General features: G+C 48.2%; 1 protein-coding gene across 4 annotated transcripts in view; it reads right to left on the bottom strand.

Moving 5' to 3' along the window:
- Nucleotides 1–9456, bottom strand: part of SLC6A13 (solute carrier family 6 member 13) — a 38660-nt gene extending 29204 nt beyond the window's left edge. The window contains exons 1-2 of one of the 4 annotated variants that reach the window (XM_025283008.2): nt 9269–9456; nt 6135–6341 (exon numbers count right to left, since the gene is read on the bottom strand). In XM_025283008.2, coding sequence (XP_025138793.1) covers nt 6135–6336 — 202 coding nt within the window. In that variant the 5' untranslated portion in view covers nt 6337–6341; nt 9269–9456. Of the gene's footprint in view, nt 1–5746; nt 5999–6134; nt 6342–9268 lie in introns of those variants that run through there. The other 3 variants (XM_006069042.3, XM_006069041.3, XM_025283009.2) reach the window with 3 other exon arrangements.
- Nucleotides 9457–24502: the final 15046 nt, after the last annotated feature.

The following is a 24502-nucleotide window of genomic DNA, read 5'->3' as shown; positions in this document are numbered from 1 at the left end:
GTGACTACAGCCAATGGTACTGTTTCATATACTAGAAAGTTCTTAAGAGCGTAGATCTTAAAAGCTATCACCACCAAGAAAAGGTAATGATATGAAGGAATGGAATTGTTAACTAACCTTATTGTGGTAATGATTTTGCAGTACATACTTGTATCAAATCATAATGTTGTATGCCTTAAACTTACATATATTATGTATCAGTAATAAATCAGTAGAGCTGGAAATAGTTACATCTTTCAAAAACAGAGACCTCCCTGGTGGTCTGGTGATTGAGACTTCACCTTCTAAAGCAGGAGATGCGGGTTCAGTTCCTGATTGGGGAGTTAAGATTCCACATGCCTCGCAGCCAAAAAAACCAAAACATAAAAAAAAAAAAGAAGCAATATTGTAACAAATTCAATAAAGACTTTAAAAATGGACCATTTTAAAAAAATGGTCTACATCAAAAATCTTTAAAAAACAAAACAGGTTTGTGGTTGCATTGAGATGGGGTTGCAGAGGTTGGGGGTGGGAGTAAGGGTCAGGAAGCAATTTGGGGGAGTCATGGATACATTCACAGCTTTTTTTCTTTTAATTTATATTTTGTCCATGCCATGCAGCATGTGGGATCTTAGTTCCCCAGCCAAGGATGAAACTTGTGCCCCCTGCAATGGAAACTTGGAGTCCTAACCACTGGATCACCTGCAAGTCCCCGTTAATTGTCTTGATAGTGGTGATGGTCTCAGGGGTGTGTACCTATGGCGTAACTTATGTAGCTGTACACTTCAAATGTATGCCATTTATCGTAAGCCAATTATACCATACTAAAATTGCTAAAACAAAAGTTGGTGGTGAGGAATCAACTCCTCCAGTTCTCCGCCTTCCAAGTCTCTTGGTGTGTAGTCCACGCATAATTCAAGCACTGAGGGAGACGCTTGGTGAGTATAAGGGCAAAGAATGATCATCAACAACTCAGGCAAGTAAGTACACAAATCAGTCCATGACTCGCTGGGCAGGAGGAGGGAATTAGGAGAGAGAATCCAGTAGCCGAAACGAACTGTCACCACTGAGAGTTAGAAACATCAAAGCAAGAGAGCAAAGAGAGAGTGGGGGGCCGGGAGAGGGGTTTCCAAGCCCCTCCTCCCATCTCTATGCCACCTGCTCTTTCCCAATAAACCAAGCCCGTGTTTAACTGCACCGGGTCTGGTGGTCAGTCTGTTCCCCTCCTCCTCTGCCTCCTTGAGCACCTGGGCAGCTGGCCATAAGGGTCAAAGTCCACACCCACCAGGCAGAGTCGCTGGCCCCAAACTGGGGAGGGAGTTAGAGAAGGGATGGAGCCCAAGAGGGACCTGTGTGCCCACCAGGCAGTCCTGGGGACACTGCCTGTTTCCTCACCTGAGCCATAACCACCACCCCTGCAAGACATATCCAGTCCTGGAGAAGGAGAATGGAGTCATGGTTACCTGCTCCCCCAAAGCCCCCACTCAATCTCCTCCCTTAATTCTCAAATGTCCTGGCATCATCCCTCATGGGATGCCAGAGACCACACACCCATCCTGGAAAAGAACCATTCTGCTAGACATCCTTCTCAGTAAGAGCACATTCTGTGGTGTCACCTGTCATGTTCCAGGTGACAATTTTTTAAAAAATTTATTTATTTGCTTGGCAACTCGGTCTTAGTTGCAGCTTGTGGGATCTATTTCCCTGACCAGGGATCGAACCCAGGCCCCCTTCACTGGGAGCTTGGAGTCTTAGCTCCTGAACCACCAGAGAAGTCCCTCCAGGTGACACTTTTTTAAAAGACAAACTGTTAAATGTTCCACATGAGTAACACAGCAGTGAGCATTCATGAGGTATCACACGCTGTCATCAGCACTACTGAACCAATACTTGGCACTGAGTCACTAACTAAAAATGGTAACCAGTCGTCAAGTACTAATAACGTAACCATGACTCTTCGGTGAAGAAATGCGCTCCTTGTCTCTCTTTGCTCCTTAGTATCTACAGACATCCTCAGGGCACAATGGGGCCGTCTAACGCCCATGGCATCGGCGTCCTATGCGCTGTCTCTCCCTGATGTGTAGAGCTGGGGCTCGCTTGGCTGCACCCCGCCCCACAGCCTTCCCTCTGAGATACTGGTTTCTGAGTGGCTCAGCAGTGGCACATTCTGCTGTGGTCTCACTCGGCGTCTCCAGCTCCAGGCATCCTGGGTGCTGAGGAACTCAGAATGCCGGTAGCCCAGGGTCCAGGGAGCAGGAGAGGTTCCAGCTGAAAGCCTGGGTTCTGCAGCAACCGGGATCTGGGTATTCAGGTAGAGTCGGCAGTTATGTGAGAAAGAAGGACAGCAAAGAGACCTCAAGATTCTTAGCCTCGGAACTGGTCTGCTTCCAGCCTGATGCCTCTGCCATCAGTTCTTAGCACCATAGATACACAGATTGTGTTCAAGTGTAAGATTGGCCGCTCTGCTCAAACTCTTGCCCTGACTCCCCATCCCTGGAGTGAAAGCTGAACCTCACAGTGGTTGACAAGCCCTGCATGACCCACCCCCGACAGTGACTCCCCTCCTTTGACTCCCCAGACACACCAGCCAGCCGCCTGCTCTAAGGCCATCAAAACCTTTTGTTTCCTCTGCCCCAGGGTGCACTCCCCACCTCCAATATCCCCAAGACAGGGTCTCACCCCCACCCCAGAAGCTGTCACTCAAGTGTTCTCAGTGTGGGCGCCCCCCCCAGCTCCTGCGATGCTCAGCAACTTCCGGTACTCAGTGTCACTTTCTTGTTTACTGTGTTTACCATCTGTCTCGCCCCACCCACACCCAGAATGAAAGCCCCACAAAAACAGGGAGGTGGTCTGTTCTGTTTCCGTTTTATCACCACAGCTCAGAGTAGTTCCTGGCAGGTAGCGCGTTCTCAGTGTGTGACCACCGTTGGGTGACTTACATTGGTTGGCCTGATTCTAGAAAGTCATAGGGGCCGGGGGTGGGGGCAAGTGCTCAGGGTGGCCTGGCCGCAATGCCTGGACAGCAAGGAGCGCACTTACCTAGAAGGCACCCCTTCTTTCCCCATCTTCTGTTGGGTGATGATTCTATATTTTATTTATTTATTTTGAAGTTTGGTTTTTTTCCCTTTGGATGTGGACCATTTTTTAAGTGTTTATTGCATTTGTTACAATATTGCTTCTGTTTTGTGCTTTGGTTTCTTGACCACGAGGCATGTGGGATCTTGGCTCCCCAAGCAGGGACTGAATCCACATCCTCTGCATTGAAAGCCCAAGTCTCAGCCACTAGACTCTGTTTCTTCACACCACTTTCTCAGCGTCTCTGTTTTTAGCTACCATGTTTCACTGTCGACCTGTCCTCCATCATATTCTTACCTCAGCCTTTCCCCTGCTCTGGGACTCACTTCTAATCAGATCTACCAAACATCCAAGCTGGAAGGAACCAAAGACAGCACTTGCATTTTTAGTATGGAACTGATGCTGTGCTTTGGGGAAGTCTTCCCCCTTGAGCTCCCCAACCAACAAACATTAGCAACAATAAGGTCCTCCCTCCAAGCACAAAAGCGGCTATTTGCAGCTGTGAGTTGGAGAAAGCGCCCAGCAGAGGCAGGCTGATAGCACACGTGACCTCGGGGGGTTCACACCACGACCCCAGCATCCTCAGAATCTGCTCAGAACCATCCTCAAATCCCCTGGGAGTGTCAGCCCTGATCTGAGGGCCACGGGTTTAAATAAAAACACTGAACTAGGAGGAGGGGATCAAACCTACCTAGGAGGCCTCTGTCCTCCTCCTCCCCGTCCGCTGTCTCATGTCGGCAGTGAAGGGCCTTGTCATAAAGAGATGTCTGGTCCCTTCCAGACCAAGATGACGAGACAAAGTGTGGAGTCTATGCTCTGAGGGGCCGAGGAGGGGTGAAGAGTACAGAAAGGGTGAGCCTCTGGGAACACCAGAAACCAGAAGAGCTGGCCTGTCTGGGTCCCTGCACAGACCCCGCGGGTCCTGGGCGGGTCCCCATCACGCCAGCAGAGGCACCACCTGTGTGTCCACCCGCTGACCCTGGGTGACTTAGGGCCTTCAGAGCAAAGCTGGGCATCAGCCTCCAGCCCCAGAGCCCCTCAGTGCACTTCCTCCAGCTGCCGTTGTCCGTCAAGGAAAGAGAAGAGGAAGCCTGAGGCCTGGTGCCCCACTGGAGAAGAAGGGGTGGGAGGAAGGGGGATGGTGTCAGGATTCTGCAGATGGTCCCAGGACCCCAAAACAGCTCCTTGGACCAGCATGCTAGAGGGCAGGCCCTGCCCAGGGAGGAGGCAGCCACATCCTACCTACGCACCCCCGCTCCTTCAGTGAAGAATCAGGAGCTGTGGTCTGATCCCAGCCTGCATTTCCTTTTCTGAGACACAGCCACACGTCCCCAGGCCACACAGACCTAAACGGGCCCCCGAAGCAGAGCTCAAGCGCAAACCTACTGGGGGACGCCTCCCGTAGACAGGGTGACCCTGTGCTCCTGCCCTGGCCATCGCTCCCCCTTCCTTCCCTTCCTCAGCGCAGGGGTCCCCACAGACCCCAGAATCCCTCCCCTACTCTTCGTGCCAGTCCTGCTAATTCCCAGGCCGACCTCGCAGTCCCATTCCAGAGCGGCTTGCGGAAAGCAGCTCATATCCTAATCTCCTTGCCGTGTGAGGAGCTAAGCTGGTCACCAGGTCCAGACACAGAGCCCCCAGGCCCGGCTTGGCCCCCCACCCCTCCTCCTCCCCGGACTAGCCGAATCCGACCTCCCTAGGGCCCAAGGTTCTGAACAAGCTGTCGGAGGGTCCAGCGCTGGGTGGGGACCTCCTGCCTTCCCTAGAGATGCCGGCTGACCAAGCAAAGTCCTGCAGCTTCAGACTGCCGGCCAGAGAGTCTGGGGGACGGAGCACACACCGGCCCACTCCCACCTGCTCTGGGAAAATACAAATTAACCTCCAGTCCCTGGGCCAGTGCCCAGCTGCCACCATCCTGAGAGTACGAATGGGCTCAGGGCCTCTCTATATTCGCCTCCCTCCTGACCTCCCACGCCTACTCTGTGCTGTGGGCTTTCTCTCCCCAAAACCAGTTCAACTGGGCTCACGCACAGAGAGGCTCCCACGCCCCTGCCAAGGGTGAGTGTTGCATTAGGGTGCCCTAAAGTCCTCGTGGCCCACAAAGTCCTACCCCTTCAGTCTTTCCCCGTGATCTACCTCAGCATTTCCCTTCCTCCAGCCCAGACTGCAGCCCCACCCCGCCCCCAAAACCAGACGTGGGAGCCCAGTCCCGCTAAGCTTTACCCACCGACGAGGAGACCTTCTGAACCCACTGCTCTTCCCAGAGGACTTCAGCACCTGGGAAATCCCTCAGGGGCTCCCCAGAGACCTGGCAAGGGGTGGGGGTGCCTAAAAGAGAGTCCATGGTGGGAAAGTGACCCGCATTGCTAAGCAGGCAGTGGGATCACTGCAGGGCCTGAGAGGCAGGAAGGATCCAGAAAGGAACTGGAGTCCATGCTCCCCGACCCCATACAAACATTTCAGTGGGAAAATTATAAAAGAAGAGTCACTGGGATCAAAGGTGATATGTGGTGTGGGAGGGGCGTGGCGCGGGACAGGCGACTCTGGTTGCAGAGTCTCGAGACCACGGGACAGCTGGGTGCCAACATCGCCCTCAGCACAGCCATGGATTCTGAGGCCCTTTGCCCACAACCTCCAGTCCTGACAACCACCTTGAGGGGCAGGAAGAACTGTCTCTGTTCACAGCACCCACCTGAGGTCCGAGGGCTTGCCGCAGGTCACAGGGAGTGAGTAGCAGAGGCAGAATCCAAACCCCCATCCATCTGGTCCCAGACCACACCTGTGTTTCTCTGCTGCCACCATGGGCACCCAGGAAGTCACCCCCATCCAGGTGCTTCTCCTGCAGGGTCCTGAGCAACTTCTAAGGGTTTTTCCAACTCCAGCATCCTATGCAACTCTGGGGCTCCCCAGAGTGCAGTAGGTGCAGGAAATGGAGACAGTCTTGCGGGGGTGAAGGGTGCCGTGCCTCTCACCTCCCCCTGTTTTTGTAACAGAGGCAGGAAACCTCCACCCACTGCCCAGGCAGGAGGCGCCAGGAGGGCACAGGTCTCCCCCACCGCGCCCACCTCAAGTGAACTCACCTCCCCCGTTTTTGTAGCAGAGGTAGGGGAACCTCCAGACGTTGCCCAGCCCAATGATCTCCCCGGCCACGGACAGCACGAACTCCATCTTGTTGCTCCACTGCTCTCGCTGCAGGGCACCATCCTCCGCCGCCTTTTCCAGGCCTGGGCACACTGGTTTGGTCTCTCCATTACTGGTGGTGCCCGAGACCCTGCTATCCATTCCCCCTGGAAGACAAGCAGGGCACTGTGCTACTGCTGGGGGCTGGGGGTGGGGGGCGGTGCCTGGAGGGAAAGCGTCCCCTTTCCCTTCCAGCAAATTTCCAAAGGAAAAGTGCCAGGGAGGAGAGTGACTCCTGCTTCTGTCCGCAGACCCGCACCCACCTTGGCATGTCTGGTTGGTAAAGGCTGAGCGTATATGTTCTCTTCCTGCTTCAGGAAGAAGGCACTGACTCTGAGGCACAGACACTGCACCCCTAGAAGGTGCCTCAGGTGGGGGCTTGTGGACATGGGGAGCCCACCTGCCCCGGGCTGTCTGAGTTCTCTCTGCCACCCTCCAACCAGCCTCATCTGCATAAACATGTACCTCAGTCTCCCTATTCCATGTTCAAGGACAGTTGAAGGGATGGGATTTGTATGTATCTTTAAGCCACTGATTCTCCTTTGGGGAATTTACCCTACAGAGATAACTGTGACTCTGTGTAAACATTCAGCATTGAGGATGTTCATGCTTAAAACCATGAAAAATTAGGAAGTACATAAATGTTCAAATATGGTAACTAGGTTAATAAATTATGGCTCAGACAGTGGATTGCTATATAATCATTAAAAACTGTGCTGCAGAAGAAAGAAACGAAGAGGTGTTCACAAAATGTGAAGTGCAAACACTTACAAAATAGACCACGTGCAAGATGACGCTGAGAAAAATACCTTATAAAGTATTTGCATGCATGAAAATTAGGATATTCACCAAGATGTTTCTTTCTCAGCAGATGGGTTTTAGAGAGATTTTCCTTATCTATATTTTCTACATTTTCATCAAAAACATGTTTTATTTTATAAGAAGAATGTGAAAGTCAGGTTTTTTAGATCCTTGCAAGAAGACGAGAAAGGTTGAGTAGAACCAGGAACTCTGAGTAAGATGAGCTGACCTTCCCAGGTCAGCCCTGTATCTCTCTCCGAGAGCAACATAAGAGGAAGACGACCCGTGGGCTCCTTTTCTTTTCTGGTGATGCCAGCGCAGGACTCCGTTACCACAGAGACGACAACATAAGATGAGCGCAGAGCTGCAGGCTACACCCTGCCCGCCCCTATTCTAGACTCGAACTGGGGCTGAGGGTGAGATTGGACATGGTCATGTTCAGAGAACAACTACTGTAGGCCAGGAGCTTTACATGCCTTTATGTTATTCAGTCCACGCGGCCCTGGGATGTGACAGTTCCCTCTGCTTTGTAAGCAGGGAGCTGCCCATCAGAGAGGTTGGATGACATGTGTGCAGCCATGTAGCACAGCCAGGACCTGACCCCATGACGCCCTGCTCGTTCAGCTACCTCCTTTGCTTACACTGGCTGGTGGGTTTAGCAGCGAGTCTAATGTAAGTATCTCTGATTGTATACAGCGGTCCCTTCTCTGCAGAAGTGGATTTATGTGCTTCTTTCTACGCACCCCCTCCCAGAAAAGTTCCTGGGAACAGAATTTTCTCACAAGAGCCCCCTCTGGCCACAGAGTCTCCTGCAGGTCTGTCTCCCCAGTGGGGCTGCCCCAGGGGATCCAGAAAGCCAGAGGGAGGTCAGGAATGTGCTGCTTATTTGATAAATGAGGGAACGGGCTCCAGAGACTGTGGGTTAAGAAGGAGAAACCCAAGCCGTTGGTCCCCAGAAGCTTCCCCAGTCCTTCTGAGATGGTCGCCTCTTGTGCAGGTTCTGGACCTAATGGGAGTCTTCCAATGATTAAACACTACACTCCTCACTTCTCTATCCCCCGCAGACCCCAGGAGAACAGAAGCCTATCCTAGGTCTCTTAGCCACGTTGATTAGCAGAGGCAGCATCGTGTGATTGAAGGGCAAGTCTGGATTCAAACCATAGCTCTGCATCAGAGACCACCCGACTCCCAGGAAATGAATTCATCACTCTGAGCCTCAGTTTGCTTGTCTATAAAATGTCTCTTCACTTCATCTCCTGATTCCAGCTCTACTCTCCAAATGTAACTACTAACAACCGTGCAGTGAATATTTCTTCAGACTTTTCTATATGCAGATGTGTGTGTGTGTGTGTGTGTGTGTGTATATGTATTTGGGAAGTTTTTCTAACTGTCCAAAGTTTTATAATCTACACATCTTTATTCTAAATCACTGTCCATTGCAAGTCCTAAGCTGTGAAAGGGTAAGATAAATATGCGTTTAAATTAATCTACACAGCACTTGACCAAAGAGACATCTACTCTTGATGGATTTATATAGGGGCATGACAGGATACACTTAGCCATGAGGATCAAATGAAGAGATGTATATATACATCCATCTACTTCATACACATATATGTATATATATTTCATATATGTATATATATTATATACATGTGCATATATATACATGTATATATATGTGCACACACACATATATGAAAGCACTTCATAGTATAACAGGCACTTGAATTTTTATTTTCTTTCAATCTTGTTTTATGGTCTTTCAACTTTCAATCTTGTCTCAGAGCAGAGAGCCTTCATTTTCTTAGAAGTAAACCCAAATGTATATATATTATATACATGTGCATATATATACATGTATATATATGTGCACACACACACATATATGAAAGCACTTCATAGTATAACAGGCACTTGAATTTTTATTTTCTTTCAATCTTGTTTTATGGTCTTTCAACTTTCAATCTTGTCTCAGAGCAGAGAGCCTTCATTTTCTTAGAAGTAAACCCAAATGTCTTCCCCTTTCATCTGGGGTCCTCTTTCTCCAAGTTACATTGGTCCTTGAATCAGCAGCCATCAAAGTTTCAGAAAGTCAAGAAAAGAGCTAGTCTTTGCGTACCACACATAAATGTCATATTTTCTAGGAGAGGATCCCCACACTGTAAGTCTTATGGATCCAACCCACCTGAGGTCTGACCGCCAGAGAAAAAGAGAAGAAAACAGCACCAACCTTAGTGTAGTTGCTGCCAGAGGTCCGTCAGAGGGGAGAAGAATTATCTGGGGGAAGGGGAGGTGATGGCTATTTAAAGTGTGGTTCCCACTCCTCTGGCACTTGTAATTCTAAACTTGGCCCAGCCCACATTCCGCCCTTGTCCCCTCCCCTCAGCTCAAAGGCTCACCCTCCCTCACCCTCGAGTGCGAGCTGGTAGGCAGCACTCTCCTCCTGGGTGACCTCAGGTCTCTCGAGAGGGATCCCGCCTTCTCTGTCTCTCTCTCTCACTCTAGACTCAAGGGCTGCCACAAATCCACCAAGAGTAGGTGTTTCTTTGGTCAGGTGCTGTGTAGATTAACTTAAACGCATATTTATCTTACCCTTTAGCAACTTAGGACTTAGAATGGACAGTGATTTAGAATACAGATGTGTAGATTATAGAACATTGGCCAGTTAGAAATACTTCCCAAACACACACACACACACACACACACACACACTTATCCACATACAAAAAAGTCTGAAGAAATATTTTCTGCACAGTTAGTAGTTACATCTGGAGAGTAGGGTTGGGGTCAGGCGATATGAAGAGGCACTTTTCACTTCTGCTTTTTAAGCTTTAGTATTGCTTGAATTTCTAAACAATGTGCTAGAATTTTAAATAATTGTCTAAACTATCACAGAAAAGGATGTGCCAAGGTTCACAGCAAAGCAAAGCCCTACCCGGGTCATGGTGCAGGAGCGGACTGACGGGGAGGAGATGAGCAGAGGGTGGAGTCGGGAGCCCCAGCCCCACCAGGGACCAGGGAAACAAGCTGAGTGTGCCCAGGGCTGCTCCGGCTCCCGGCTCCGAGGCCAAGGTAGTCCAGGGTCTGGGTCCCGCTTCTGACCCTTCCCAGGCTGCTGTGGGGATCAAGGTGTCCAATCTCTAAAAGTCCTGTTTTCTCATCTAGATGAAGAGGAGCATCCAATGGATCTAGAGGTAGTTATACCAAGTGAAGTAAGTCAGACAGAAAGACAGATACAATATGATATCACTTATCTGCAGAATCTGAAATATGATACAAATGAACTTAGCTAGGGTAAAGAATCTGCCTGCAATGCAAGAGACACAGGAGATGCAGGTTTGATCCCTAGGTGGGGAAGATCCCCTGGAGAAGGAAATGGCAACCCACTTCAGTATTCTTGCCTGGGAAATCCCACGGACAGAAGAGTCTGGTGGGCTGTAGTCCCAGGTGTTGCAAAGAATTGGACAGGACTGAGCATGAGCGCAGACAGAAGACAGACAGGGACACCCCCAGATATGGAACGGCTAAGACTGCACTCCCAGTGCAGGGGGCCCGGGTGTGACCTGTGGTCAGGGAACTAGATCCCACAGGCCACAGCTAATATCCGGTGCAGCTGGATAAATAAATAAATAAAAATATTTTTTACAAAGACCAAAAGAATCCCACAAATGGACTTATGTACAAAACAGAAACGAGCTCACAGACGCAGAAAATAAACTTATAGTTACCAAAAGGGAAAGGGGAGGGGGAGGGATAAACTAAGAGACTGGGATTAGCAGATACCCACGGCTACATGTAAAGTAGATAACAAACAAGATCCTATAGCACAGGGAACTCTATTCAGTACATTGTAATATCCTATAATGAAAGAGAATCTGAAAAAGATATATATATGTATACATATGTATAACTGAATCACTTTGCTGTACACTTGAAACACTGTAAATCAACTATACTTCAATAAAAATAAAAATTTTTTTTTAAAGGGGAGAATATTCCTTACCTTGCAAGGCTGTGGGAGCTTCTAGGAGATCTGAGTATGTGTAAAAGGCCTATAACACACAGCCAGCCCTTATTTACCCTTAAGGAAGTGTTCATGGTCAGCAGGGACATGCCCTGAAGGGGACGGGGCTGAAAGACCCCTGAGCAAAGTCGGCTCCTGCTGGACAGAAGTCAGGGGGTGTGAGGGATGCAAGGAGTGGGATTGTACAGCCATGCCAGAAACAAGCGTAAATCAGAGATGATGAGGTAGTGCCTATTCCTCTCATTCCCCACCTGCCTCGAGACCTCGGAAGTGATCATAAAAACTCCAGTGAGCCTCTCAGAGATGATCATTCTTCTGTTTTGTTCTGCCTGTCTCCTCTCCTCGCCCATCCGTCCATCTGACTTGACTGTGTCAGCAGTAGACCACAAGGTCCTCCCAGGGAGGCCGCAAACTCACGCAAAAAGACCTGTCTTCATGAACTCCCATCCTTACTCATCAGCAAGCAGTATTCACGACACTAAGGCCCCTAACAAATGAGCAAGGCTTCAGAACAGAGTCCATGAAACAAAACAAACTCTGGAGGAACAGCCCGGGAGGCCTGGGCCTCCATCAGATTGACTCTGGTCTTTTTAAACACCAACATGCCATGAGCTAGTTTCCGCCCCCCCCCCCCCACCTTTTTTTTTTGTCTCTTCTCGGAATGAAAGAAGAGCAAATCAGTTTTAAAAGGAGTGTGATTTGTTTCAGAAAGAACATTTCTGAGCAGCATTGGTTTCAACATTGGAATGGGTTGGCAAAGGAAGAGGTGGGTTTCTCTCTTCTGTGAATTAATGGGCATAGTCATGTTTAACCACAGGGGGGAGGGAACTTTTTGATTCCTGTTGACCTTTTTGATCTCTTTTCAAAGATCATACTGAAAGGGAAGAAAGGAGCAAGCCCAATAAACGAAAAAAAAAATCATGGTTTGCTAAAACTGGAACAATTTGAGCAAGAAAATGAAAAACGATGGTACTGGATTATAACCCAAAGAATAAAATATAGTCATGGTTTCATACTAACAGAAATAAATACTCCACTAAACAAATAAATGGGGAAGGAAGGCCAGCTTTTCCAGACAGTGGGATTCCAATGATTAAATCCAGAAGGAAAGAGAGAAATAGAAAATCAGCTTTAGACAGTGAGATAATTTTTGTACACAAGTGAAAGTTGCTCAGTCATGTCTGACTCTTTGTGACCCCATGGACTATATGGTCCATGGACACGCCAGAATACTGGAGTGGGTAGCCTTTCTCTTCTCCAGGGGATCTTCCCTATCCAGGGATCGAACCCAGGTATCCCGAGTTGCAGGCAAATTCTTTACCAGCTGAGCCACATGGGACACCCAAGAATACTGGAGTGGGTCGCCTATCCCTTCTCCAAGGGATCTTCCCAACCCAGGAATCGAACTGGGGTCTTCTGCATTGCAGGCAGATTCTTTACCAACTGAGCTATCAGGGAAGTTTGTAGATCCCCCAATAAATTAGTGGGAGTTACCTGGTGGCTCAGAGGTTAAAGCGTCTGCCTGCAATGCGGGAGACCTGGGTTCAATCGCTGGGTCGGGAAGATCCCCTGGAGAAGGAAATGGCAACCCACTCCAGTATTCTTGCCTGGAGAATCCCATGGACGGAGGAGCCTGGTGGGCTACAGTCCACGGGGTCGCAAAGAGTCAGACACGACTGAGCGACTTTACTCTTACTCACCAAGGTAATAAGACATCAATATTCACATCCTGAACTGCATGAGACAGTTACTAAGAAGGACACAACAGTTCTGTGGTTTTCTTGCCAAAATTGTTCTTCACTCATAAGAAAATGTAAGACAAATCCATGTGAGGGACATTGGGCCAAATAAGTGGCCACTCACTCTTCAAAAGTGTCCTGGACAGGGAACTAAGGGGAGATAATGATTCAGTGCAGAGTGGGTGATGGGTGGGGTCCTGGGTGGGATGAGGACAGAAGAGGGACGTTGATGTAAAAAGGCCTTGAGTTTAGTTCAATCATGTTCTACCAAAGGTAACTTCCTGAGAGACGACACCATGGTTACGTGATTTGTGAACATGAGGGGAAGCTGGGTGATGGGTATATGGAGACTCTGTATTATTTTTGCAACATTTCTATAAGTCTGAAATTAATTTAAAATAAAACTTTTAAAAAAGATTATGATTTGCTCTCTCCCCCATCCTGGTTTCTCCAAACAAGAGAAAAATAGACAGGGCCCCTTCAGACATGCTATGTCAGCACTGGCCAGCCAACGCCCACCAGGAGCACATGTGTGGTTCACTGGTCATGGTGGGAGGGAGATCACCCCCCATGATTGTCTGTGAGGGGCTGTGGGGGCCCCTTGGTGTGTGTTCAGCATTATGATATTCACGGGAACAGAGAACATGAAGGTTTTTCCCCTTAAGGAGACACAAACTCCCATGCTGGAAGCAGTTAGAGAACAACGCAGGCAGGAGGACTACAGGCTGAATCAAATCACAGAAGGTCAGCCGAGAGGGTGTGCAGCTGAGAGCTGTGTGGAGGCAGTGAGGTGGGAGTGAGGTCTTGAGGGGCCAGGCGGGCAGAGGGGACAGAAAGGAAGGCCCGTGAGACCACAGCAAGCAAGATGTCTTTAGGGGACGTGGACAAAGAGTTTTACTAGAGAGGGAACTAGGGTAGGTAGGGCCAGATCACCACTTGGCCAGATTACTATCAGCTGCAATGTGAGAAAAAGGTGAAAGTGTTAGTCGCTCTGTTGTGTCTGACTCTGCAAACCCATGGACTGTAGCCCGCCAGGCTCCTCTGTCCACCGGCAAGAATACTGGAGTGGGTAGCCATTCCCTTCTCCGGGGGATCTTCCCGACTAATTCAGGGATGGAACTCGGGTCTCCTGCGTTGCAGGCAGACTCTTGACCATCTGAGCCACCAGGGAAGCTCCAGTGTAAGGATCCCCAGGCATGATGCAGCTCTGGGGGCTTTCGGGGCAAAGGAAAAGTGTCAGACTTGCAGTGCTTTTCGTGGAGGGCCTGCCGACGGGAAGACACCTAACGCAGGAGCACAGTGTCCTCCCCTGGAAAGCGATGCCAGCGCTGACCGCCGCAGAATCACCCGTTGAGCCGTATCGTTACAGAGGTGTTGTCGCTGTTGCTTGTTGTTTAGTCGCTCAGTCGTGTCTGACTCTTTGCGACCCCCTGGACTGCAGCCCTGCAGGCTTCCCTGTCCATGGGATTTCCCAGGCAAGAATCCTGGAGTGGGTGGCCATGCCCTCCTCCAGAGCTTACTGGCTATCTATGTTCAATACATCCTGTATATAGCATACATATAAACTTACAGTCTGGGCCCAGCCTAAGGAACTCCAACCTTGAAACCTGACTTTAACTCAGGCTCTGTCCTAAACACCCACAGAGCTGAGAGTCTGTTATCCGCTGACAGCATTTCCAGGGAGGAAGGCCAGATCACACGGCATCACTGACTCGATGGACACGAAATTGAGCAAGCTCTGGGAGATGGCGCTAGACAGGGAAGCCTGGTTTGCTGCAGTCCATAGGGTCGTAAAGAGTCAGACATGACTTAGGGACCGAAAAATAACAACAAACAGGTCCTCTCCTAAATCATGCGACCCTTAGCACTTAAGGAGATTTACCTTCACCCTTATCGTATGTCCTCAGCCATGGGCTGGCCACGGAAACCACCCAGGAAATATTAAAAAGTCACCAAGGCCCAACTGCCAACCCTGAAGATTCAGCTGAATTGTCCTGGGGTACAGCTTGGACACTGAGGGTTTTTAGAACTCCCCCTGAGTAACTCTCCAGAAACCTCTGCAGCCTAAACCGTCAGGCTGCTGTTACGTTATTGCTTGTTCTGTCCTCAGGGAGGAGGTGTTACAGCTGGTCTTACATCTGAAACTCTATCTGAAAGCCATGCTCAGCTTTTTCCTCTCCAAGAGCAATAAGCACAAACCCTTTCATCTTTCATAGGCATCCACACTTCTTACCCCACCCACTGTTTCCTTTCTGGACACCCTCCAGGCACTCAACAGCCCCATCAGGCCAGAGCATCCGGAATGACCTCCTGACTCCCCCACTCTGTGCCCTGCTGATCAGCTAGGTTGTGTTTGCTCCGGCCGTGGCTCTGAGCTGCTGACTCAGCTCTCGGTTTCCATCGATGAAGATTTTAGCAGTTGAGTTCTGTGTTCGCACCTGAAGACTAGCAGGCAGGAGCCTGAAGAAGTGACTGTTGGGACAGGGCATTGAGGCCTGCAAGGTGATTAGTGTGGGGGAAAAGGCAGAAAGGAAGGGCATAAATGGAAAACGAGGGACTTCCTGGGTGATCCAGTGGCTAAGACTCCAAGCATGCAATGCAGGGGGCCCAGGTTCAATCCCTGGACAGGGAATTAGATCCCACATGCTTCAACTAAAGATTCTGCACACTGCAACTAAGACCCGGTGTGGCCAAATAAATATGTATTTTTTAAAATGATAAAAAATAAAAAGAAAATGAGGCAAGAGCACATTTTGGTGTGATGAAAACAACGGATACCCTGGGAGACAGAACAGGAATATTCAGTCCTCAATCTGATAACCTTGGCCATCTATTCCATCTCTCTGGCCCCCGTTTCTCATATGTGAAATAAGAGGATAAGACTGGGTCATCTCTTGGTTTCCTTCAGCTCTGACTCTTCCACAGCTGATCTCGATAGAAAAAAGAGATTGCCTGCTCCTTCCCCATCTACCTGACCTACCCAGAGTCTGTCTCCCAGCAACACCAGCCTTTCCGAGAGTGACCATCCTCCCAGTTCTGAGGGGCAGGGAGTAAAGTCCAGACTTAGCACCACTGGAATGAACTTAAGACGGTGCACCGCCCTCTCCTGAACACAGAAGACTCTCAGAGTACTTGGACCACTCAGCAGATGCTTGAAATACTTGAATGAGTTAAAGATATTTTTCTCACACCCACAGAAAGCCATCCGTGTTGGCAGCAATGGCCCCATGCCAGGAAATTTAACGTATTTCTTCATTAGTCCTAACTGACCACCAGGAAGACCAGCCTCATCCCTGATTTATAGGTAAGAAACCAAGCTTCCGAGAGGAGGACCAAAGATGCCAAAACCTACTAAGATATACAGTTAGGATCTGAACTCATGTCTCCCCCTGAGACCTGAGCTTTATCCAGCAGAGGCACATACACCGTTAGTAAAAGTTATGCAGCTAACAAAGCTGGTCTTACAGCCCCTCCCTTCCAATGAAGTCGCTCAGTCGTGTCTGACTCTTTGTGACCCCATGGACTGTAGCCCGCCAGGCTCCTCTGTCCATAGGATTCTTCAGGCAAGAATACTGGAGTGGGTTGCCATTTCCTTCTCCAGGGTTTCTTCCCAACCCAGGGATTGAACCCACATCTCCTGCATTGGCAGGGGGTTTCTTTACCACCAGCACAACCAGGGAAGCCCCATTTCAGTCTGAGGGCATTTTAAAGCCGTGCTGGCCTTCTGCTCTGTGAATGATGCTGGTGCTTTAAGGAAACAACAGGATGTGGCTTCCCCTTGTGCCACTTGAACGCGGATTGCTCACTACTCATTCATGGTACTCATTTTTCTTTGTATCCGTGGGGTTCTTCCCACACGACAGGTTTCCTTCCTGTCTCCCTGGGCCAGGCTGGCTGGAGGGGGTTTCAGCCTGTAGGAGCTCCCCTCTGGTTCTCACAGCCAGCCTTCATTCTACCCGAGATCCTGGCTGGGGACCCAGCCCTGCTCCTCCAGTCTTCTGATTCACAGGCTGCTCTCTGGACCAGAGCCTGTGGATGTTGGGGATTGGAGCTCAGCTGCTTTTATAACCTTCAAAGCAGTGTCTGTTGAGCCCTTGCAAAGGAATGACTTGAAAAGAGAGGCTAAAAAGAGAGCACATTCTATACCTCAGTGTCTGTAAGATGGGTCCAGAATTTTTCACGTTTTAATCCAGCTTCTTCTCTAACCCCATCAAAATATCCTAACACTTCTTCTTATCTTCTGTTCCTTCCTTCATATAGACCTTAGTTACCAGATCGCTATCCTTCTTTAGACTTAAGTCAATTTTCCCTCTTTCCTCCCCTCTCTGCAAACCAGAGAGAGTGCAGAGACAACTCTGGAAAAATACAGCTTAGCAAAGAAATACCTTGGAAACTGGGAATTTTGTGCGGACTCAGACCATCATGTTTCCCCTCCTACCCCCACCCCCGCCCACTCACCATTCCCCACAGCCTTGACACCTCCTGCACAACTGCAGAAATCTCACAAAGTGGAAAAATCTTTGCTTAGTAAACAGATATTTATTATACAATGGTAGTTTAATTCGTAATATTAGAATGAAAAAGATGGAACTTGGCTATTGATGCATAATATTTCCCAGATACATTTTTCATGCAAAGATTAGCTATCTTTGAGGAATGGTTTAGATACCACTTATTGGGAACAGAAGCATGGAAAAGCTGATGTTAGGAGGCCTGGAAATCTTAGGACTATGTAACTCTAAAACATGACTTAGGAGATCTATCTATATAGAGATATCTAGTTTCTATCTATTTATCTAGATATCTATGGATATATTTTTGGCCACCTGATGCGAAGAGCTGACTCATTGGAAAACACCCTAATGCTGGGAAAGGTTGAGAGCAAAGGGAGAAGGGGGGTGACATTGGATGAGATGGTTAGATAGCATTACCGACTCAATGGACATGAATCTGAGAAAACTCCAGGAGACAGTGAAGGACAGGGGAGCCTGGCATGCTGCAGTCCATGTGGTTGCAAAGAGTCGGACACGACTTAGCAACTGAACAACAAAAATGTAGTTAGATAGTAGATAGATAGATAGATTAGGTGGATAGCCATAGAGCCTAGTGCAGGGGGATATTAAACATTTTCCAGGAAAGAAAAGCAACACAACACACAACTAGCCCTGACCTGCTGAGGGGTAAACCCACCATGGGTAAGTGAATGTACAGGAAGGAACTGCCTTTCAGTATCAGAGACAATCTCACCACCTTAGAAAGAAATTATTATTTATTCATTTACAAATGTGGGATGAGATGCTTTAAAACTCTGAATTCTGCTTCCAGTCTCCTCTCTGACCTTATCCTTTCTCATATCAAGAAATCAATTTACTAAGCTGTCAACTTACCATTCCTAGGAACTAAATAGAAACTCTCACGATGAAAGGGAAAGATAAAACAAGAGTAATTTCCAAGATGAGAGAATCCTCCCATTTCCGTATCTCTGAATGGAGCTCGGGAATGGGAAATAATAGGAATTTTTGCTGACAGTCTCCAGAAGCATGAGGCTACAGAAGTGAAAAAAGAAAGACATACAGAGAGGAAACAAATTTGCAAAGACTCTTCATTACGTGTACTGTGAATCTTATGAATTAAAAAATTCTAGGTCAGATTTCTTCATCCAGAATTGTGATTTAAAGATCAAAAGAATGCTCTGCATTGACATTAAAAAGGATATGAACAATTTGGAGCGTGTTCAGTAGAGAACTACCAGTAGGGTCGAGGAACTCAGAACAGTAGAAATAAACTTGATGAGATCTGGAGATTTCTGTTTCTCTAAGATGCAGGAAAGTTTTGTTCTACTGAATGCCAGAGGGTAGTTATAATTATCTCAAATTGAGGAGGTCTAAGAAACATTTAGTCCAAGGGGAAAAGGTTACTGCTTTTCTTTTCATGAATATTCGAGAAACAAAACCATTATCCTTCTCTTTCCAAATCTGACATGAATAGAGTGAGTTTGTTAAGCTTCCCTCCTCGGGCACTACCATGTGAATTTGATCAGGATTTGACTCACAGGGACTACGAGGGGGACAGACAGAGCCCGGCGACCCCTGCCACCTGGGGACCGTGGCCTCTGTGACCTCCCTCTTTTGCTGCCTTTGAGGAAACAAGTGGCCCCGTTGGGAAGCGTGTGAGCCCAGGAGCTGAGGATGCAGCCAACAGGAGGACACTTAGCCCTCAGTCTGACAGCCCACAGGAATTAAACACAACAACCTCGCGTGCTTGGAAGTGATCCTTCTCCAGCCAGCCTCTAACGGCATCTTGACGACAGTCAGTGAGATACCCAAGCAGAGGACCGAGCAAAGCCTGGCCCTGACTCTCCCCACAGAAACTGTCAGGTCATAGCGGTGCTGCTTTACACTGCGAAGTTTGTCGTAATATTGCTACCCAGAAATAGCGCGCCAATGCAGTGGGTGCATTACATGTACACACACACACACATACATGGCAGTAGAGGCTTGCGATGACCACATTTACACATGGAGACGTGCAGGGTAGATGCTTCAGTACTTTCAAGAGTGAATGTGGGCTCTGTAAGACACATTTCTTGGCTAAGAAATGTAGCCAAGAGAGGAATAATCTACAGAAACTTGGCATTCCTCCCACCAATTAATTCAAGGAGGAACAAGAATTTAGTATAGAGAATAAAGCTATAAAAGCATGAAGCAAAATCGTGGAGGTATTTTTATTATCTTGTTGGGGAGAGTCATTCCAGCCATGTCAGGAAAATCAGGAATTATAAAATTAAAGAGGTTACAGTTATGGCATGAGATTTAACAATGTCTATAAAAAAATATATAAATAAGGTTAAAAGACCAATGATAAGTGGTCAAAATTTTGCAACGTAAGACAAAGAAATAACATCCTCGATATACATGACTCTTAACAAAATCATTAAGATTTCATTGAATGCAAAACTACATAGCCATTAAAAACAATACAAATCTACACTTATTGTCATATATAAATGTTGATATTAAGTAAAAGAAGCAAGTCAAAAAGCACTGTGTGGAGTGTGACCTCATTTATGTAAAGGAGCACATATCTATAGATAGCATACCTAAATAGATACAGAGAGCTGTCTGAAAGTAAATTTACTGAAATCTTTCTCTTTTTTTGGAGAAAATCTTAATGTGGTCATTTGGGCGTTGAAGATGATTTTTCATTTATTTCTTCTAGTAGTTCTTATAACAAATTTGCATGTATTATTTAAAAAAAACAAGAAAGATGTTTTTCTCCCCCAATTTTTGTAAACATTAGCCTGTTTATGAAGAAAAATCTTCATAAAGATTTGGCAGAGAAGTTTCAGACAGCAAAACATAAGTGAAGAAACACCAACGTGAAAGATTCTCAGAGGAAAATAGCTTTATCTATGGGATGGACACCAGTGCTGTATCATCACTTCCGGAGACACCATCTCAGGGAGGAAGCTCTGAGAGAGGTTCTGTTGCTGTTAATTCATGAACTACAAGGGGGAAAGCAGACTAGAGATATTTTTAAATAGCCTGGGGAGAGAATGGGAGGCAACTTTGAATTTGATACTACAAGGCATGTGCTTAGTCATTCAGTCGTGTCCTACTCTTTGCGACCCCATGGACTATAGCCCACCAGGCTCCTCTCTCCATGGGGATTCTCCAGGCAAGAATACTGGAATGGGTTGCCATGATCTCTTCCAGAGGATCTCCCCAATCCAGGGATCGAAACCAGATCTCTCGCATTGCAGGCGGATTCTTTACCGTATGAGCTACCAGGGAAGCCCGCTACAAGGTATAAAGGGAAAATAATAGGCTGGTCCATCAATTTTCATCATCAAGTTAATGATATTATATTAGTGATGGTTATGTGTGCTGGTGTGGGCACATTTTCACAACTGTGAAAGTACGTAAAATATCCTTATTATACACAGTTCTAAAAATCACTGGTTCCTTTTCATGCATTTAGAACTGTGATATTCAACCGTGGCTGCATTATTAAAAATCTCCTGGGAGCTTTTTTAAAAATCCTAATGCTTGGGTCTAGAAAAGGCAAATCTGAACAAACTCGGTTTTTCTGACTGGGAGATCAAAGCTATGTCTCCTGAATTGGCAGGTGGATTCTTTACCCACTGAGCCACCTGGAAAGCCCCTACTCTGAGATACTCTGATCCAACTGGTCTGGAATGAGCTCTCCAGATGATTTGAATGTGTCACCATGGCTGAGGAACACCAATTCAATTAGATGGGGCCATTTCACAGAATTGCTCTTGGGTTCTTTGAGATGGAGAGTATATTTGGACTACCCTTGGTTTCCACTGTCCATCTCTAGTTCTACAATAGAACCTTGGTATAGTCATTGTGAATCTACCTTGTTGGGGTGACTCTACACACAGTTCTACTTTTAGAATGGTAGGCTGAAAGCTAAAAGGATGCTCTGAATATAGGCACTAAAGATGGGTGTGAAGTGCATTGGAGTTTGTTCAATTATATCCAGTGAGTTTGAATTTGAAGGCAAAGTCATAGCACATGGGAAATAATTAATACTACACCAGAAGATGGAAGGTGAAGGTCGGGAAGTAGAAATGACGGCCGTCCTTAACTGTTGAAGGGCTACCAAGCAAAGGCAGTGGAACCAGCTTCATACCCTCAAAAGAGTCAGGATTGCTGTAGAAGGTCATAGGAGATGGATCTCAGTTTCTCTGTAAGGAAGATCTTTACAATAATCCCACTCCAGGCATTGCGTTCCTCCTGGACATACAGAGGCCCTGATGATGAAACATTCTAATGGTTCTCCACTGCCAGCAGACATCCAACCCCCTGGAGGCTCGTCCAAACGCAGGTCGTTGGCCCTGCCCCCAGAGTTTCTGACTCCGAAGGTCTAGGATGAGGTCCAAGGATCTGCTTTTCTAACAAATTCCCAGGTAATATTGATGCTGCAGATCCAGGAACCACACTTTGAGAAGCTATACGTCTAAATGTCACCAGAGCTGCAAGAAAGGACATCTGAGTCAGATCAGGGGGAGAGGAGTGACCCAAAAGACTTCTCAGCAGAGATTCAGGATGTGCTAGACGTTGAAGTAAGAAAAGGTGCGAAGGAGAAAGTATCGATGAGGACAGGGCAGCCCAGACACAGGGGACAATATTGAGGGTGACTGTCCAGCTTCCCAGGTGACGCTAGTGGTAAAGAAGCCGCCTGCTAAAGCAGGAGACACAGGAGACACGAGTTCGATCCCTGGGCCTGGAAGATATCCTAGAGAAAGAAATGGCAACCCACTCCAGCATTCTTGCCTGGGAAATCCCATAGACAGAGGAGCCTGGCAGGCTACAGTCCTTGGGGTCACAAAGAAGTTGGACACGGGTGAAGCGACTGAGCATGCACACACATCCAGGGAGGAACAGAGGCATGAAACTGCATCCGCTCAAGTTATTTATCGGACATTTACTCTACACAGGATGCTGTTCTTGGTGCCAGGTATGGTGGTGAGGGAACAAAGTCCTTGCCCTGGCAGAATTGATGAACGATCATGTTGCATGCTACAAAGCCCCACAAGGGAGCAGCACAAAGGGCGGGGGTGGGGGGCTCTGAAGAGGCAGCACCTTTGCTCACATCTCAGAAATGAGAGCTGGGACAGCAAGGCAGAGACAGGAGACCGACATGTTGAAAGAGACGAACGTCCACGTGTGGGAAGCACAAGGACTGAGGGTGCATGGAGGCAGACGCATTTAATAAACGCCAGGTTCCTTAGGACAGTGCGGTCAATATATCGGCTCTTTACAGACAGTTTGAAAAGTGAAAAGTGTTAGTTGCTCAGTCATGTCCGACTGTTTGCGTCTCCATGGACTGTAGCCTGCCAGGCTCCTCTGTCCATGGGGATTCTCCAGGCAAGAATACTGGAGTGGGTTGCCATTCCCTTCTCCAGGGGATCTTCCCAACCCAGGGGTCGAACCAGGGTCTCCTGCCTTGCGGGCAGATTCTTTACCATCTGAGCCACCAGGCAAGTGGTTATTCTGGTAGAAATTTGGAAGATGAACTAGAGATCAGCCTAATGACCAGCATGGGAATCCAAGTAGAGTGGTGAGAGCTTCAAGCGATGCTGCCTGAGGGGAACAGAGGAGATGGAGACGAGTCTGAAGGGTTCAGTGACCGTCTCATCGGACACGGAAGCAAGCGGTCAGCAAGGATTTAGGATGGCACACAGAATTCTGGCTGTTCTTTTGGGAAGGGAATAGAGAAACTGGCTTGGTGATGGGAAGGTGGTAAGTTCAGGTTTGGGCACAAGGAGTTTGGAGTGATTAAAACAAACACAAGTGAAATATTACCAGCTTGATTAAAGAGTAAAACAAGCCTGGGCAGGTGAGACTGATATTGAAACAACTGAATTAAGCATTAGTTGGTGGGGGGGGCGGGGAGGAGAAACGAGGGCATCCAAGGAGGAGATACAGGAAGAGCCTCTGATGACACTGTCTGAAGGGTAAACAGAAAAGATGATAGAGAGCAGCTGCAGAGAAAAGCCAGTAGGAAAAAGTAGTGGCCAAGAAGCTGACGGAGGACTTGTTAAAAGGGAATGCACAGGTATTCAGTGTCAGGTACGGAGTGACGTGTCCTCTGCACTTGGTGACACATAGTCACTGACGACTTCAGTGAGCAGACTCAGTGCAATGTGGAGAGTAAGGTCCAGACTGCAATCGACGGAGGAGGGATTTGAAAATGAAGCAGAGGAAACAGATGGGGCTTGGCTGCAAAGGAAGGATGAAGAGAGCGGGGCAGGGAGGCAGGCTCAAGGGAGACCTCTGAGTTCAAAAGAGGAGGAGGGGGTAACTGATGGAGTGAGGTCTCTAGGGAGGAAGGTGGGACGGGTCTCAACGACTAGCCCGTTTGCCTACACAGTCTTGTTGCCCAAGGACAGACACCTGTCCCAAGACAGATGCTGCTGGATGGACAGGTGATGGGAGCTGAGAGCTCTCCCGTTGGCTTTGGCTTTCTCTGCGTTATAGGATGGCCTCTGCCATGGGGAGAGAGGGGGTGGGGTGCGGACTGGATGAGAGACCAAGGGCTGCAGAGTCTTAAAGAGCAGAAGGGGCTGCTGCCCTGCTCTGTGTCAGTTCGTAGGGCGACCGATCCACGGCATGTGCTCAGCAGTATTCAGGAGAGATGACGTCAGCTCGCCCAACTAAGCCAGAATGAGGCCCTGCAGGGCCAGAGAGATGGAGATAAAACAGACCATAAAACTTAATGCCAGGTAGAAAGGATGGTAGAGTTCGGCCAGCAGACTATCCGGAATACTGCCAGGGCCTGGGTGGGCTGCTGCCTCAGCAGGCAGCTGCCCAGCATGGAGAGGGCTGGGCCGATGCTTTGGGGAGGGTGGTGCATTTCTCACTAAGGACAAGTACCTTCTCAGGGGGCTTCCAGGTGCCTCTGGAAACAAAGAACCCGCCTGCCAATGCAGGAGATGTGGGTTTGACCCCTGGGTCAGGAAGATGCCCTGGAGAAGGAATGGCAACCCACTCCAGTACTCCTGCCTAGGAAGTCCCATGGACAGAGCCTGGTGGGCTACAGTCCATGGGGTCACAAAGAGTTGGACACGACTCAGTACAGCACAGGTACTAACTCAGGAGGAGGGAGGGGTTAGGGTTAGGTCTGTTGAAATGTGTTCGATGCTCTCATCTTTTCGAATGGCACAGCGGGA

Source organism: Bubalus bubalis, chromosome 4, assembly GCF_019923935.1.
Source record: "Bubalus bubalis isolate 160015118507 breed Murrah chromosome 4, NDDB_SH_1, whole genome shotgun sequence".
NCBI lineage: Eukaryota > Metazoa > Chordata > Mammalia > Artiodactyla > Bovidae > Bubalus > Bubalus bubalis.
The sequence above is the reverse complement of the archived record's forward strand: the minus strand, read 5'-3'. Positions and strand labels throughout refer to the sequence as shown.